The 18,514-nt window shown below is 42.2% G+C and overlaps 1 protein-coding gene across 2 annotated transcripts; it reads right to left on the reverse strand.

Annotated features, from left to right (window-relative positions):
• Window positions 1-6,776: 6,776 nt before the first annotated feature.
• LOC105478114 (holocytochrome c synthase) lies at window positions 6,777-18,511 on the reverse strand. 2 transcript variants are annotated; one of them, XM_011735117.2, is made up of 7 exons: window positions 18,360-18,511; window positions 17,675-17,816; window positions 14,873-15,024; window positions 12,423-12,571; window positions 11,229-11,348; window positions 8,872-8,958; window positions 6,777-8,253 (listed from the first exon to the last, which is right to left on the reverse strand). In XM_011735117.2, exons 2-7 carry the CDS (start codon window positions 17,772-17,774, stop codon window positions 8,055-8,057), a joined length of 807 nt encoding a protein of 268 aa, XP_011733419.1. In that variant the 5' UTR covers window positions 17,775-17,816; window positions 18,360-18,511; the 3' UTR covers window positions 6,777-8,054. The 2 variants fall into 2 exon arrangements, with proteins under 2 accessions (XP_011733419.1, XP_011733417.1); XM_011735115.2 differs by having other exon boundaries at window positions 18,302-18,497.
• Window positions 18,512-18,514: the final 3 nt, after the last annotated feature.

An 18,514-nucleotide genomic window follows, 5' to 3' on the forward strand; every position in this document is an offset into this window, starting at 1 on the left:
GTTACCCAGTCTGGGAGGCTATTGTCTTCACCCCATTATCTTCCTGCCCCCACTATCATCACCTACAGAAGTCATGTGAAGAAATGAACTTTCACAGGAAAGCTTTTCTTTATTAAAGCAAAACAAAGATGTAATCAGGCAACATTCAGAAGTGAGGGGAGCAGAAGCTTTAAAGAAGAAATGGAAAATAAGCAAAATTGGGGAAGTGGTATTTACACTTAAGATTTGCTTTCGCATCTTCTGCACGGGAACTTTGACCTATGGCTATGTGACTATGAGGCAACTGGAAATGCATCACAAAGATGGGGGTGGGTGGAAGCTCAAAGGATTCAAAAGATGCCAGAGGAAAGTGAAGCTCAAATCGGTCCCCCTGGCCCAGCAGCATCAGCATCTCCTGGGAGCTCGTTAGCAGTGAGAATTCTCAGCCTGCCCCAGGCCTACAGGATCAGGAATTCTGGGTGGGGGCCCAGCCATCTGCGTTTTAACAAGCCCTCTAGGGGATTCTGATACACAGTACACAAAAGCTTGAAAAGCATTTTGCTGGGGAAAGGACAAAAGGGAGAGAGGTAGAAGGAGAAAGGCAGCAAGATCCAAAATGCTGTTCTAAGGCAATGCTTAGCCTGAACAATGTCAAATCATACTTAAAAAAAAAAATCCAGCTGAAACTAGAAATCATAAAATGATCACATGTTACATTTTACCTGAAAGCATAAATGTACATCATTTGCTAATCTTTCAACATAGAGCCAAGGCCTTTTGTATCTCTGGGTGCGGTACATCAGCAGTGCCACTTCATCCTTCTTACTGATGCACGGTGGATGAACCACATCCACCGTGCATCATCTCTTCCAGTTCCAGGGATTTTGTTTGTTTGTTTGCTTTTTTTAACAGCAAATTTAAGAAACAACTGCAAAGCAGTGAGCGAAGAATTATTCTGATTTTTATATTTTCCAAAACCCTTCCAGTTTCAAAGCAACATTTTTTGGGATTCTCCTTTAAACCCTTCCTCATCATTCATTAGTCTTTATATACTTGGCTTATGCATTTACATTGCATTGTCTGTTGTTTTGGTTAATTAAAATAATTATGTTACTGGCTCATGCTAAGCTGACTGCTCAACTAGGAAGAGCAGAGTGGGGACCTGCTAGCTGTAGGGATCAACCAGCACGTTTTTCTTCCTTTTTCATTTTTAAAAACAGCTATAATTACAAACCACACAATTCACTCATTTAAAGTATACAGTTCAATGGTTTCTAGTACAGTCACAGAGTTGTACAACCATCAATTTTAGAGCATTTTTTTATCACCCCCAAAAGAAACTCCCACGTCCATTAGCAGTCACTCCCCATTCCTCCTCCATCAGCCCTGACAACCACAAAACTGCTTTCTGCCCCTATAAATTTGCCTATTCTGAGGGTTTCAGATAAATTGAATCATATGAAAGGTGGCCTTTTGTTTCTGGCCTCTTTGAGCACAATGCTTTTAGGGTTCATCCATATTGTAGCATTTATCAGTACTTCATTTATTTTTATGGGTGAATAATATTCCATTGCATGGATATACCAAAATGTGTTTATCCATTTACTAACTGGTGAATGTTTGAATTGTCTCCAAGCCAACACATTTTATAGAAGGAAAGGAAAGCAATGGTTAACTTGGAATTCGCTTAAGTGTAGGTCTTTTAAGAGTGTGTCTACTGATGTCGTTTATGTAAAAATAAGTTTGAAATACGGTTTCATACCACATTGTTTTCCCTTAACTTAAAGATTCTCAACCTGAAACATGACACAATTCAGTCCATCCTAATACGAGGCCACATGAAACACATAAACATTTTGGTATGGAAGGAGTCTTTAAGATAATTTCAGGAAATTGAGACTTACAGACTTAAGGTGGCTTGTCCCAAATCTCCCAGCTTAATGCAGGGAATCGGTGTAGAAACAAAGCTCTCAAATCTTGTTTTATGCCGTTACGTTAGCCGCCACCTCCAGATTTAAAACCCTGGCCTAAGGAAAGGGCTCAGGCTGGACTTGGTGGCCTAAGCCTATAATCTCAGCACTTTGGGAAGCTGAGGCAGGCAGATCACTTGAGTTCAGGAGTTCAAGACCAGCCTTGGCAACATGGTGAAACGCTGTCTCTACAAAAAATACAAAAATTAGCTGGGTGTGGTGGCATGTGCCTGTGGTCCCAGCTAGTAAGGAGGCTGAGATGGGAGAATTACTTGAACCTGGGAGGTGGAGGCTACAGTGAGTCAAGATTGCACCACTGCACCCCAGACTGGGCACTACAGTGAGGCCCTGTCTCAGAAAAAAAATTTTTAAAAAGTTCAAATGACGGAAAAAGACCTTAATGAAATGATGACTAAGAATGAGATTTTAAATCAGCAGTGAAGGAATCCTCTTGTGGTCACTACATGTCCTCCTGATGATTTGTCTGAGCTAATCTAAGCATGAAGCACCCACAGGAACATAACTAAAATGGGAGGGGTGGTAGGACACAAGCCCAGTGCTAATTGGCCCAATTAGATTGAAGAGAAACCTTATTTCCCATGGTTGTGGTAGATGGCTGGGTCCCACCCCACCTCATATCTACTGACCATAAACAAGGATCTCAAAGCAACTAGGAAGCATTGATGGAATCAGCCCTACATGGATGAAGTTAAAATTGAACATGGAAGGAAAGGGAGTCGAGAGAAGCAGGATCAACCAAGTGTACACCCAACCTCTTCACTTCTGGCTGTGAGTTCAAGCAGGGATTCAGTTACTGGAAGCCAAAAGCATCCTGATAATATTCTATAGCAAACCATTGAAGGGGCATGGGAATTAGTCACATTGTTATCACAAATGTACAAGGAATAGCAAAGTGTTTAAATGATTCTGCACAGAGTTCCAAAATAGTAACTTCCAAAATAGTAATTTTTCATTGTTCTTTAGGACTTCACTCGACTATGATCATGAAGCCTTGTCTCACAATTCCTGTTACACCACTCAAGATGTATTATTTCTGTGCCCCTATCACATATGACCTTGGGTATGTAAAAGCATCAACTAAAAGCTAATTATAAATACAAGATAGCACGCACATGTACATGCCTCATTTTCCTAAACCAGTCTTAGGAACTATAATGTTTGCTCCAGCATCTGGTATGATTCCACAAAAACATTAGAATATCTGCCATGTGATATGTAAACCTCAGGTTGAATCATTTGCAGAAAGTGTTGTCAGCTTTTTCTTCCAAACTAGAGAGCGCACAAGCATGAAACAGACACTTTACCACTTATACCTATTGCATGAAATTTTACTGAAGGTACAGTGACAATCTCTACTGCAGCAGTAAATGTTTTTCTTTTAAGTTCAGGGGCACATGTGCACACTTGTTACATAGGTAAACTTGTGTCATGGGGCTTTGTTGTACAGATTATTTTGTCACCCAGGTATGAAGCCTAGTACCCATTAGCTGTTTTTCCTAAGCCTCCCCCTCCTCCCACCCTCCACCCTCCAATAGACCCCAGTGTGTGCTGTTCCCCTGTGTGTTATCATTTAGCTCCCACTTATAAATGAAAACATGTGACATTATTTGTCATGAGTGTAGCAAGGCATAATTCATATGCTTCATTTTAATATACTGTATACCCCAAAAATTATATCATTTTTAAAATGTTACCTTAAGTTACAAGGAATATACATGGCTTTTGAAATAATTTTTGATACCTTTTTCTTTGCACTAAACATAACCTTGTAATAAGTTTTGAATCTGGATATGTAATATATTTTCATGGAGGGGGATAACCTTGTGATCCAAAGGACATTACAATGAGCTATATTTTAGATTAAGAAGCACAAGTAACTTTGGGAGGCCGAGATGGGCAGATCACTTGAGGTCAGAAGTTCAAGACCAGCCTGAACAACATGGTGAAACCCCATCTCTACTAAAAATACAAAACAATTAGCTGGGTGTGGTGGTAGGCACCTGTAATCCCAGCTTCTCAGGAGGCTGAGGCATGAGAATCGCTTGAACCCAGGAAGTAGAGATTGCATTGAGCCAAGATCATGCCAGTGCACTCCAGCCTGGGCCTCTGTCTTAATATAATATTTATTTTTGTCAAGTGGGACTTGCATATCAAGTACCTAATTTGTTACCCTGATATTTTTTGAAAGATCAAAGGCTGTAGCCTGTTCTTTTTCCATTTGATGATTTTAAATAACATGAGCTTTCTTACAGCAAGCACCCAAACACCTGGTAATCCTTAAAATTGATCAAAATGAGGATTAGAGCCTGCTGTTACCCCTCTAAACTGATTCTCCTGGTGGCGGGGGAGGGGGGGAGGGGAATAAGGCCAGAGGATGAGAGACGTAGATTACATCTCAGCACTTTGATTTCTCTCCTTGCCGTTATTGATCATGGGGTGATAGCTAATATTTGCTGAACATTTCCACCCACAGGCTCTGTTGTCAGTGGTTTTAGGCATCACCTCAAAGTACCTGCAAAACAACTCTGGTAGGTCGGTTCTATTACTCTCGTTTCATAGCCGAGAAAGCTAAGGCCCAGAGACATTAAGAGCACACAGCAACTAAAGGGCAGAGCAAGGACTCTGCCTCCAGGACACACATTTGTAATCATCACACACACAGCCTCAAGCCTATGGTGACATAAATGACGGGTCATACAATTCTGACAGTCACTGCAAAGCTGAGACAGGAAATGTGCATTGCTTCACTTTCCCTAGGAAGCAATCTCTGGGAGAAGATACACCATAATGATGACTCAGTAAAGAAATTGATAACCATCTCTATATATTCAAAAATACTTACGTGAACTCGCACGCTGGGTATTCCGACAATGTGGTCCTTAAATTGGAGTTCTAGCATTTACCACCATTTCATTTATAGACTGTCCATAAGATTGTGAGTTCCCTACAAGTAGGGGTATTAGTCTGTTCTCATGCTGCTAATAAGGACATGACCAAGACTGGGTAATTTATAAAGGAAAGAGGCTTAATGGACTCACCGTTCCACATGGCTGGGGAGGCCTCACAATCATGGCGGCAGGCGAAGGAAGAGCAAAGGGATGTCTCACGTGGCAGCAGGCAAAAGAACCTGTGCAGGGGAACTCCCATTTAAAGAACCATCAGATCTCCTGAGCCTTATTCACTACCAGGAGAACAGCATACGGGAAACTGCTCCCATGATTCAATTATCTCCACCTTGCCCTGCCCTTGACACGTGGGGATTATTACAATTCAAGATGAGATCTGGGTGGGGACACAGCCAAACCATATCAGGGTTATACCTTTTGCAATTTTGTATTCTTTATATGATGCACAAACGGGACATAAACATTTTGTTAGCCAGTGAACTCATAGGAATACTAAATGTTAATATGCAATCCATTTGTAGCCCCAGCTTGTCTGCCAATACTTAGCCTGATGTTCAGTAATTTGTTCTGATTCTGAATAGTGCTATTTACACAGACACAAGACTTAGTTTAAAACTCCAGAGAATATCCTAAATGAGTTTCAAGCTGTACACAAAAATTCCTATCAGTATTGACCCCTGGACCCAATCAAGCATAATCTAGACACAAAACAGCTCTGACAATCCAGGAAGCCATGGTTTTTTTCTGGAAGTGATAAAATGATGTATAAAACTGTTGATCTTGTCATCAAGTTTGCTTGAGTTTAAAGCTTGTTTATCTTAAATAATACCATAGTCCTATAAAACAGGTGAATCCTGCCTTTGGCATAATTTGTTTCCAGTTACAGTGTTTTGTTTTTCATAAGAATGCCTTATCCCACACTCATTCAATAGCACTTAAGACCCCCCCAAAAATGCCAACAGTAATTATTTTCCTCTACAGTTTAAAAATATGTGATTAGGGCCGGGTGTGGTGGCTCACGCCTGTAATCCCAGCACTTTGGGAGGCCAAGGTGTGTGGATCACGAGGTCAGGCATTCAAGACCAGCCTGACCAACATGGTGAAGCTCCGTCTCTACTAAAAATACAAAAATTAGCCAGGCGTGGTGGCGTGCACCTGTAATCCCGGCTACTCGGGAAGCTGAGGCAGGAGAATCGCTTGAACTCGGGAGGTGGAGCTTGCAGTGAGCTGAGATTGTGCCACTGATCTTTAGTCCGGGCGACAGAGCGAGACTCCATCTCAAAAAAAAAAAAGTGATTAGCAGATGAAAAAGTGGCCGCTTGGAGTACGGAGACTGCAGCATTGCTTTATTATTATTATACTTTAAGTTCTGGGGTACATATGCAGAATGTGCAGTTTTATTACATAGGTATACATGTGCCATGGTGGTTTGCTGCAGCCATCAATCCATCATCTATATTAGGTATTTCTCCTCATGCTATCCCTCCCCTAGCACCGCCCCCCAGCCCCTGACATGCCCCAATGTATGATGTTCCCCTCCCTGTGTCCATGTATTCTCACTGTTCAACCCCCACTTATGAGTGAGAACATGCGGTGTTTGGTTATCTGTTCTTGTGTTAGTTTGCTGAGAATGATGGTTTCCAGCTTCATCCATGTCCCTGCAAACGACATGAACTCATCCTTTTTATGGCTGCATAGTATTCTATGGTGTATATGTGCCGCATTTTCTTTATCCAGCCTATCATTGATGGGCATTTGGGTTGGTTCCAAGTCTTTGCTATTGTGAACAGTGCTGCAATAAACGTGTGTGCTGGATTATAAATCACTCTATTATAAAGCATTGGTTTTATAAAGATATGTCTGAACAAACAATCGTTAAGTGTAAAATTACTCCAAAAAATTTTCAAAACCTGTGAACTAATCAGCTTTATTTTCAAATATACAAGTATTTTGAAATGCAGAGTTTATGGCTGTTGTATTTCTTAAACTCCACACAAAACTGACAAATCCATACCAAATTAATCACCCACAGACTGCCAATTTCATCCACTAATTTAACACTACAGCATTCAGGATAAATTAAAGGATTTAATAGTATAGGCAGTTAAAAAAAAAACAAAAACCAGCAGTCATTTGTAACATACTGCTATAATTAGAACAACCAGTTTATGGATTACTGGTACAAAAAGTTTCAATGGCAAACTTAGAGCTTCCTTAAAACAAACAAAATCTAGACTGAGTTGAAGCATTCTCCATCTGGGAAAAAAAGGCTCATCTTGTGAATTTTAACACTCAGCCAAATATAAAATCATGTTTTAGAGGGGACCATCACTGATAGTAGGACTTAAGCCAGGCTTTCAAGGTTTGGATTAGGCCAACTGATTCGGGGAAAGGTGGAGGCTGCCAGCAAAGGAAGCAATGAGATTCGAAGTTGGGATAAGTTGTCAAATACCAGGAACAATGAGGAGACCTGTTTGTTGGGAGCAGAGTTACATATTAGAATAACAGGATTTAAAGGGAACATTTTTTAAAAGGTATGTTCCAAAGGAAGGTATAGTTGAAAGTACTCTATTCAGTCTAAGAAATTCATATAAATCAGATTTGGAGAGAATTTAGCTGAGTACCTTTACAGTGTACAACTTTGCATTTTGTTAAAGGTCACAATCATACCATGGGGCTTTAGAAATAATGGTAACTTTTTTTAAAAAAAGGTATAATCACCTCTTATTTATAATGAACAGTTTTAGTTAAAATATTTGGCCAGATGAAAGCTCTTGAGCACCACCACGGACTCTCAGGCTTCACATCTCTCGAGTATTCCTGAGAAAACAGTAAGAAAAAAAGCAACTTTCATCACTTTTTAAGAGCTCTTTTTCAGAGGTTGTTCAGGCTTTTCGAGATGAAATACACAGGCAATACTGCGGGTAAAGGAAAAACTGAGGGACTGCTTCCCACTTAAGCTAAGTAGGAAGAAAACAAAATGATCTGCTATAAACTGCACGGTACAATGCAACTCAAAAGTGAACAGTGCATAGTATCCTTCACTAAGTGAAGGAAAAAGTGTGATTACCCACTTGAAGTTCCCATTACATCATGAGTGCAATTCAATTTGGGGAAAATAGTTTAATGTATCTCTCAGAAAAAAAATAGTTTATATTTTTCCATCTCAAACAGTGCTTTACGAGGTCCAACGCCACCAAGCGACTTTCATTCTGTCCCATACTGCCGAAAGCGAATCTAAGGCAGGACGGACGTCCAGGATGGTGAACTGGTAGTCCTTGTTGACTTCACCACCATCATAATAATCAATCACATATCTAACTTCTGTCCCGCAACGGTTTATGATCCAATCATGCCTATCAAAAGGCAACTCATACCTGGAATAAAAACATGCCACTGAGTGTTAAAATGCTTGCACTGCATTTAGTCCCAGTTTAAGCTATGTGAAAGCTCAAGAAGCACATGCAAACACCTGCTCCCAAACACCTAACTGGGGAAGTCAGACTCAAAGCATCACATAGTGAACAGTACTAAGGGAAGATGGCACTGAAGAACTGTGGTAAGTCCAGATCACATGGCAGCTCATCTGCCTACAAAGGAATTAAGGTCAGTAGGGAAGAGACCTAAGCCAGGGAGGTCAGCTGAGATACTGCAGAAATGCAGGTGTGAGCAATGAATCTCAAGTATGCTAGAAAAGAAAGGGAGGATGGCTAAGTGCATAAACCCAAAGACATAGATCATGGGAAGAGTAAGAGGGCAGATCCAAAACATGGACGATAACTCCATTCAACCCTATGATAAATAGAAAGCAATCTTCTACACCCTAATAAATCTGCCCATTAATGGACAAACCTCAGGGAGAGAAAGAAATCTACAGCTGAATATGGATTAGGTTTTGCAAGATGGCACTGCAATTCTTAGACTGGTTTTGGTGTGAAGAGAAAGTTGACTCGGATCTGAAGATGGTGAAACAACACTTCTACGCTGACACTCACCCCATCCAGGAACGAATTCGTGCCCTTGGTGAATACTCTTTTGCTTTCCCTCCGAACCGGATCAATGATGGACCACAAGGACACTCTCTAGAATTCCCCAAATAAGAAAAGTCTGTTAAAATACTTTCTTTTCTTTGACAAAGATAATGTTCTAATTTTTCAGTAATATACTTTTTTTCCTGTATACATTTCACATAATATAACATTTACAGAGAAAGGTAAGTTCCAAAACAACTCAAACAACAAGTGCCTATTTGTTAAAAATGTTTCTCTTTCCTTCTGGACTGGGTGCGTTCCATCGCCTCCCCTTCCTTCTGGATATCTATACTGCACTTTGCAGGAGTCAGGACACATGACCTTTCCATTTCATGGAGGAGGAAAGGCACATTAAAAAAACAAAGAAACAAAACAGCCTCAAGTATTGTGCATCATGCTTCTTTCTCTTTGGCACATAGCAGCTGGGGTTTTTCAGACAAACAAGAAAATTCTATTCTTTCATTTCAAACCAATGAACAGCCTTTATGAAGAAAAGAAAATGATGGATTAATCCCTAGAAATGGATTGTAATTAATATTGGACCAGCTCCTTAAAAACTACACATAAGATGAGGTGTAGCAGAGTCCTAGCTGGCAAATGCACTCCCTCTACCCACAGACCCCTGCTGAGGACTCTCTAGGTGCCAGCCCTCTGTGGGCACCAGGGTATAGCAGTGCCAACAAGACCCTCGGAGCCCTGTCCTCGTGGAGTTCACAGCCCACCTACAGGCTAGACAGACAGCTGTTTCCAAGACAGAGGGAGTGGTGGCCAAATCAGGAGGCCACCTATATTGTTAGCTGCTCCCATGGATAACAAGATAGGTGTCTAAGTAAGTGGGAGGGAGAAAAATTTCCAAGGTATAAAGGACTTCTACTGGAGGACTTATGAGTTACTTTTCTTCTCCTTTTAGGAACTACTCCTTAACATCTCTTCTCAAGAGGGTCACAGGCAAAAAGGTAAACTCAATCTAGGCAAAACTTTCTTCTGCAGACCATAGCATGAGTTTTTAAAAGGTCTACTTAATTTTGACAGAAGATAACTGGAGAAGGAATTGAAACTGACAAACTGAAATTCCCTTTTCTCTCTTCTCTTTGCTCCATAATCATACAAGTAATTAGCAGGTGGTCTTAATTAGAACACACTTTCAAAGTAGGTCACTGTAAACACTTGTGGCTCCTCTCAGGCCAGAGGTTACTGAGGGCAACATGGTCGCAGTTGTTCCCCTCTCACATGAACCCACCCCAGGCCTGAGGCTCAGTCAGTGACAGCCAGGGAGTGCAACCAATGAACTTCAGAGTGCAAATATTAAAAACAAACAAAACACCTTAAAAATCATTAAGTGGACTTTGGCCAAGAAATTAATCACATTGTGCAATGAATTTAAAACCACTGTTTATGACATAACCTGGCTCAAACCAGCAGAATATGCAATGCTCTAGATACACCCAGCCTAGGCACCACCCGAAACGGACTAAGTCAGACACCCTGGGGGTGGGGCCCAGCATGCTAGGTTTTAACAAACCTTCCCCATGATCCTGATGCACGCTCCAGTGTGACAACCACTACTATCAACAGACTGAAGCCCTGTCTCCTTTAACACACACAGCTGCATTTACCTATTCTCCCTGAGAAAAAGGGCTCTGAGTTAAGACATCTCTTTGTGTTTAGTCCTAATGGGGATTAAATAAATGCTATTGAGGGAACAAAAATGTCTTTCCCACCTCCCTTGGGGCAGATGGCATTTTAGCATCTCCCTTCCCACATGCTCTGCTTTTGAAGGGCTGTGATGCTCCTTCTGCTGAGAGGCACGGTCTCTGTCCCTTCCCCTTGAATCTGGGCAGGCTCCTGATGCTTTCTGGAACTCTAGCTATTGCAACCTAGCCACCATGATAGGAGGAAGCCAAAGCAGCCATATTCAGGGGCCATGTGGAGGTGTTCTGGCCAAAAGCCAGTACCACTTGCCAGAGGAGTAAACGAGCAGGCCTTCAGAAGACTCTAGCCCATGGCTCGGAAGCCATCCTGACCACTGAGTCTTCGCAGCTGAGGCCCCAGATATCAAGGAACAGAGACAAGCCATCCTTGCCCTGTCCTTGGCGTATTCCAGACCCACTGAATCCACAAGTCTAATAAAATGGTTGCTATTTTTCAACTAAGAAGGGGGTGGCCTGTCATGCAACAATTGTCACTGAGCCATGCCTGCTACATAAAATGTTTTATTAGAATAACAAATGATTTGAATAAAATGTTAAAACTCTAGAAAGCTGATATGAAATAAGAAAGATGCTTGAAAGATTTGTTTTTAAGATCTCAAACATACTTACGCAGCATGAAGGGCTTCCCACTTCAAAATCTCCTTCCAAGCCTGCTCGTTATTCTGATTGTGAATTCTAATGATATTATACATATCCTTCTGACTGATATCCTCATCTTTCCACTTCCACCTAGGAAAGAACATATGGTAAAATTTGACAAATGTTCCTAATAATGCCATAAAGTTAATCCACATATTTTCATAAGATGATTTATTCAACATTCCCCTTTGAGAAAGAACTAAGAATGCTCACTTTCTCTGAATTTAACAGATCTAAGGCTCATTTTCAAGATTTACCCATGATCATGGAGCAGCACTATAAATCCAAAGCTACTACAGAAGCATTGAAAACAAATATAAAAGGTTCATCTTAGTCTCATTTTACTGAGTCACAGTAAACCAGACTTACAGAATCATCTATTTTTACGGTGACATTTGTTCAGATAGTACCACTGATCAATGATCCCCTAACTTTTTCTAAACATTTTATCTAAAAGTGTTTTCAGTTTTTTAAAAAAACCTATTGATGGTTAATTTTAATGTGTCAACCTGACTATGCCACAGGATGCCCAGACATTTGGCAAACACGCTGACTGTGTCTGTGAGGGTGTTTTTGAATGTGAGTAACATTCTAATCAGTAGGCTAAGTAAAGCAGACTGCCCTCCCTACTCCGTATGGGTGGGTCACATCCAATCAGTTGCAGACCTGAATGACAAAAAAGCTGACCCTTCCATGAGTAAGAGGGAAGGTCTTCTGCATGACTGCTTGAGTTGGGACATTGGGCTTTTCCTGCCTTTGGACTTAAACTGAAACATCAGTTCTTCTTGCATCTTGAGACTGCTGACTTTCAGACTAGAAGTGTGCCATTGGCTCTCCTGGGTCTCCCGCTTGCTGACTGCAGATCTTGGGACTTCTCAGCTTTACATAATTGTGTAAGTCAATTCCCTACAATACATATCTTCCTGCCCTCCTTGTCTCCTGCCCCTCTACACATATCCTATTGGTTCTGTTTCTCTTGAGAACCCTGATGTAATACACTGGCCTTGCACTTACAATCTGACAGGTGTGAAAAACCAGGTGATTATAAACTGATTAATACATTAAAATGTACTATATTGTTTTGAAGGTAAAAAATCTCTTCAGCACACAACTCTTGGATATTCTGACAACCAAATTTTTATTTTAAATAATATGTTCACTCACCCTTTCTTTAACATTGCATTCCAGAACATCTGCTCGGAAGGGTAAACCCACTTTTTCTCTGAATCTGCTCTGGGAATGGATGACTCTTCTCTGACAGTAGATAATACAAATGGCTGATCTGGAGCTGGTGTTTGATTGGGTGGTGGCATCTAAATAAAATAAACAGATTTTCTTTTATAGGATATAAAGTAAAAGGCAATATAATTAACCACTTCCTGGAAAGCAATACATCACACAGAAAGCACAGATTACTTATTAAATCAGTGACATCAAAATTTCAGACTTCTCAGATAATTTGATTGTTTTGAAGAGTCAGATTACTGAGGTTGTGTTTCTTCACTGATTAAGTTCTCAAATATGGTAAACAATGTGGTTAAATTTTTGGCCTCTTTCTCCTTTGAACAAATTTAGAAGTAATGTCACCAAGGAATAAGTAGAAACTAATGCCATGATCTTCAGGCATTTCTAAAAACTTTATGACAGGCTTTTCAAAAATGACTACTCACTCTCTGGAGAAAAGTCTCATAGCACACATGTACAGCACTGCTTTTTTTAAAAAATATTCTCAGATTTTTTAGGTTTCTGCTTATGCTTCATCCCTTAGGCAAAATATACTACAGATGAGTCTTTGCATCTCAACACTGCCAGGTCAGAAGGTGGGAAGAATCCCTTCTCCCAGACATGTGGGTCACCAATACTGTTATGCTAGCACTTAGCCTTAGCCAGGGTCTCTCATCCGTGGCACTACTGATATTTGGAGCTGGACAATTTTTAGTTATGGCGGTCTAAGTACTGTAGGATGTTTAGCAGGATATTTGCCTGAGGGGCAAAATCACTCAAGGTTGGGAATGACTGGCCTTGAACTTTCTGTGTTAGAAGTATAAAGGATTTCCTAGTAAACATTAATTAAAAGTCTCCATCACAACAAGGCCCTCAGTTAGAATACCGACAGCAGGAAGGGCCATGTGTGGTAGGCACTGCAGAGTGTTCTACCTGCATTATGTTAAACACACTTAAACACAGTGTGTTTAAGAACATGGGTCTGAGGTGGATAAGGATTCAGGTTTTGGCTCTGCCACTTCCTAGCTGGTGATGTGGGGTGAATGACTCCTTCACTCTCAGTATCTTCAGTCTGAAATGGGGACACTAAGAATACTGGCCACACAGAGTTGTTATGAGGATTAAAGGGGAGAATGTAGGGTGCTTAGCTTAAATGCTACAGAAGTGACCAAAAGAGGCTGGTCTGAGTACAGTTTACAACTAATTGATCACAACCAGTTACAGATTTCTTTGTTCCTTCTCCTCTCCCACTGCTTCAGTTGGCTAGCCTTGAATGAAAAAATTTTTAAAAAGGGACCAAAAGAAAAGTTAGCTGCTATTCATATTCTCACTACATATCATGATCCCATGGGGTAAGTGTCTAGGTCTGTAAGATTCCAAAAGGCCCATGTTCTGAACCACTCACCTATTAGAGATCATCTAGGCCAGTGGTCTGCCAGGGGCTTCGGATAATGTTGTCTGTCACTGCTTTCATGCTACAGAGAAAGCAGCAGCAGCAGAACTGAGTAGTATGACAGAGACCCTATGGCCCATAGAACCAAACATATTTACTACCTGGCCCTTTATAGAAGCAGTTTGCCAAAGACCTCTGGTGCAAATATTTGAAGGCCTATGTGCAAGATAATCTTGGTGCATTGTCCAAAACTTTATTTTCAAAAACAGGCAGTGGGCCATAGTTTGTTGATTCCTGAGATGGACGCTGCTATTGTATCTCCCACGCCCTTTCTTTTCCAGGCTAAATATTTCTAGTTTCTTTACATGCTGCCTGGTTTGCTAAAATTTCTACTCCTGATAATCCCATGGCCCTCTAAAGTATATGCCTGAGCCTCCTGTTAAAACATGATTGCAAACTTTAGACCACAATCTCCGATGCTGTCCATCACAAAATGTAGTGATGTCACATCTACCTTGCCCTCACTTCTCAATGGCATTAAATTTGCTGGCAGTCACACAACAGTGAACCACCCTAATGACTCGTGCAGGCTGGCACCCTATTGTACCTGAAGAAGTTCCCCAATCATGTAATGTGTCTACAAAGTTTCCCTAGACCAAAGATACCTTAATTAACTCTAGCTATGGTTCTTATAGAATTTCCCATCTACCACCTACCTAGTAACTCTCCCAGAAGAAAATATTCATTTGGTATGGCTTATTCCCAGTACAACTATGCTGGCTGCTCATAATCACTGGTTTTTTTTTTTTTTTTCCCCAGGCACTCCCTGAAACTACACTTACTAACACATCTAGATTTTCACTATAGATGGAATATCTAACTTCCCTGTTTTCAAAGGACAGAAGAATTCATCCTAGCCATCTGCAACTTGTCTTAGGAGTCTGTACAAGCAACTCTGCATAAAAAGCTCCAGAAAGAAAACATGAGTGTGGATTACCAGATTTGAAGGATCTAGGTTCTCCTTTTTCTCAGCAGCAGTGCCCCTAATGGGACACTCCACGTACTCATAGGCGCGTTCCTGGTGGGCAGGCACAGAGTATGTTTTCTTCTCACAGTTTGGGCCAGATGGCTCCGTACTCACTGGACACTCTGAAATAATCAAGTATAAAAATGGTGTCACCATGAAGGCAGGACATCTAGCTCTCTCAATTGAAGCACTAAAGTGCTGAATTTCTGACCAATGATTACCACCACAGGAAAAGTCAGGTTTCTTCCATTTAAATCTCCCAAAAAGTGAACTAGCTAACATTCCAAAATCCTAAAGATGAGAAGGTTCTACAAATTTACATTTCCTTTGAAAGAAAAATGAGTACCCATACTCTAATTGTATCACACCCCCCAGCAAAAATAAGCCAAAAAACCTTGGCAGTTGCAAGAGCACGTGTTATCCATGCCATGGTTTAAGTAACCTGGCTGAAGGAGCAGCTGGGGAGCTGTTAGAGGAACCTAAGTGGGGACCAGCCACATTTCACAGGGTCTCCTTGACTTTTCATTCACTTGTTCCAGAGAAGTCCAGCCCCAAACAGGACACAGTTGCAATCCAGGCTTTCATTACTGATGCATTATCTCAGGTACAAGGAATGGGAGAAGAAAATGAACAGAGGAGACATCACAAAGGCTACTGCAAAAAAATCTGAATGCCACTCTGCTTTGTCCCAAGACTGAAACAAGGCATAGGAAAACCACGTGGCCTAGGGCCTATTCCCATCAGTCAACGGCAAGAGTTTAACAGGAAAAGGCAGACAATAAAGAAAACATTCTACAACCCATACAGGATCAAGATGCCCATTACAAGGGAAGGTCTGAGCCTAATGAGATGAGCAATAGCAAGGGTTATGCCCAAAGACCCAGGATGCTGATCCCAATTAGTGGGAGACTGGGAAACTGATTCAGAGAATGAGCAGGCACTTGGAGAGCTGTGACACAGAAGACAGCTGCTCATGTAATAGAATCTTGGCCTCAGGCAGCAGCAATAACTACAACAATACACATGAAAAAGATGAGTTTGTTTTCACTTCCTTCCCTGCACTTCTCCTCCCAAGCCCTCATTTCCTGGTGCCCTGTGCCACTGCCCACTTTAGGGGTGAAGACTTGCTATGCCTTTCTTCTCTACCACTGAAAGCACCAATCCTTTTCAAGTCATAGATCCCAGCTGGGTGTTAGAAAGAAAATAACATTTCAATTTTTCACATCATATAACCAGTAGCCCCTATGATCTCCTATAGACACCCACATTCTTTATTAATGTAATAAGTCTGGCAGCTCTCAAAGATATACAGCAAATGAAATAAAACCAAAGAAAGAGTTCTAGGATCTCGCTGAGGACACTCAGAACAGCAGCACACCTGCTTTGGCTGATCTGTCTCAATTCTTCCTGCACAAAGAAACCCCAGAAGAACACTGTCTGTCCTTGTCCAAGGTCACGGAACTTTTGCTGGCTTTGCCACTTACTATGTGACTTGGAGCATCAGTTACTCCAAGTCTTAGTTTCCTTGACTATAAAATAGGGAAAAAAACCGACCACACAGCTTATGAAGATAAGAATGTAAGCTCCATCAGGCAAAGCTCCATTTTGTATAATGTTATTCTCTCGTGCAGAAACAAACAAAACCCAGCAGTGCTTGGTACAGAATGGGCAGTGACCTCTCAGAATAGGCTGGCTGACTGAAGAAATGAATAACATCACAAGCATTAGTACTCAGTAAGCACACCATGTTGCTTCCGCCCTTCACGACTTACTGATTCAAGCCACACTTTAATACAAACAATCTAAAGTAGACCTGCATCAATTAATAATGAAAGACAGCTTTTCCATTTTCATTTTCTTATCTAAAGAATGGACAGCAAGCCCATTAGGTGATGGTTTACTTTTATATATAAGAATACTGAAATGGCTATGGGAGCAAAGGTTATTTATTAAGACAGCTAGATCCAGACCAAGGTTTCTCAACCTTGGCCCTCTTGATATTTGGGGCCAGCTGATTCTTTGTTGGGGGGCTGTTCTGTACATAGTATGATGTTTAGGAGCACTCCTGCCCTCTATTCACTTTCCTCTCACTTGTGACAACCAAAAATGCCTCCAGATATTGGCAAATGTCCCCTGTGGGAAGGGGCGATTGCCCCCCTCCAGTTAAGAACCACTGATGTAGGCACAAGTAAACTTTGGGAAGTTGGGGCTGGTTTAGAGTACTCACTATGTTCTCATGTACTATCTCAATCATCATGACAGGCTTGTGAAATATTATTATACACTCATCTTACAGATGACAGACTGCGGCTTACAGAGTTAACTTGTCTAGACTCACAAACCTCAATAAGATGCAAAATAAGGACCAGACCCAGGGTGCCTGACTCCCATGCCTACCAGCCTCAGCAGCATACTACACTGCCTCTTCCTTTAGAGCCTTTCAAGAATTTTTTTAAGACAGTCTCACTCTGTCACCCAGGCTGGAGTGCAGTGTCACAATCTTGGCTCACTGCAACCTCGGCCTCCCAGGCGATCCTGCCCACCTCAACCTCCCGAGTCGCTGGTACCAGGGGCACCCACCACTACGTCTGGCTACTGTTTGTATTTTTTTGTAGAGGCAGGTTTTTGCAATGTTGCCCAGGCTGATCTCGAACTTCTGAGCTCAAGCAATCCACCCACCACGGCCTCCCAAAGTGCTGTCACAGGCGTGAACCACCGCACCCGGCCGTGAATTATCTTTTGTTTTCATTTTCTAGACAAACGGCCCATTACCTTTCATTTTCCCTTCATGCATCGGACATCCTGAAGGTGGGGATGCTGAAGTGTTTGAGGCCTGAACTGCAACAGCAGGAGCAGATGGAGACAAACCCATGGCTGGAAACAGTGTTGACTCCAAACAATTTTAAATTTCCACCTGCCAAAACAAACAGACAGATTAATGTCTCTGGACTCTTCTAATCTGGTCAACTCTTGTTCCTCCCTCCTCTTTGTCATCCCATGGGCATCTACCAGGCAGGGTACTAACTTCGAGGGACAGCTTTAATATATCGCCCCCTTAGGGAAATACTGTGAAACCCAGGCCAACCTCTGGGGGCACGTATCTAAGGCAGTGAGGATTTTGGGACTGAGGTGAGGCAGTCGCTGAGAAACCACGCCACAGCCAGGAGGTACAGGCCTGAGGCGGGCGTGGGGCGAGGGTTTCCTAGGAGTGGTGACCCGGGTGGAGGAAGAAGGGAGGCCCACTGAGCCCAGACTTGACCCCTGACCCCAGAGCCTTAGCGAGGGGCTGGGGGTCCGGGAAGGGTGCGGCGCATGAATAGGAATTCGAAGAAACGAAGTGACACCAGAGGTCGAGGAGGTGCCAAGTGTCTTCCCCACACCGTCCCGGCGCTTGCCCACCTGCTCCAGCCCGCGGTCCCCAGACCAAACCGGCCGCGGCCAGCCTGCCCTTCTGCACCTGAGCCCTCCCCTGGGCTGCTCCGAGAGGCCGGTACCGCCTTCAGTAGCCAACCCGAACCCACAGCAGCAGTGACTTCCCGCCGCCGCCGCCTTCCTCTCACTGGGTCACCGCTGTGGCCACGGTCACCGCCGGCGTTCTCACGCACCCCTACT

The sequence above is a fragment of the Macaca nemestrina genome, chromosome X, assembly GCF_043159975.1.
Source record: "Macaca nemestrina isolate mMacNem1 chromosome X, mMacNem.hap1, whole genome shotgun sequence".
Taxonomy (NCBI): Eukaryota; Metazoa; Chordata; class Mammalia; order Primates; family Cercopithecidae; genus Macaca; species Macaca nemestrina.

Bases quoted from the DNA above. Each gene is read 5' to 3' on its own strand.
- LOC105478114 (XM_011735117.2), bottom strand. From the start codon at position 17,774: ATGGGTTTGTCTCCATCTGCTCCTGCTGTTGCAGTTCAGGCCTCAAAC. The intron at 11,349-12,422 runs GTGAGTGAACAT...GTTCTTTCCTAG, and splicing joins AATGCAATGTTAAAGAAAGG to GTGGAAGTGGAAAGATGAGG. The intron at 8,254-8,871 runs GTGAGTGTCAGC...TTTTTATTCCAG, and splicing joins CGAATTCGTTCCTGGATGGG to GTATGAGTTGCCTTTTGATA.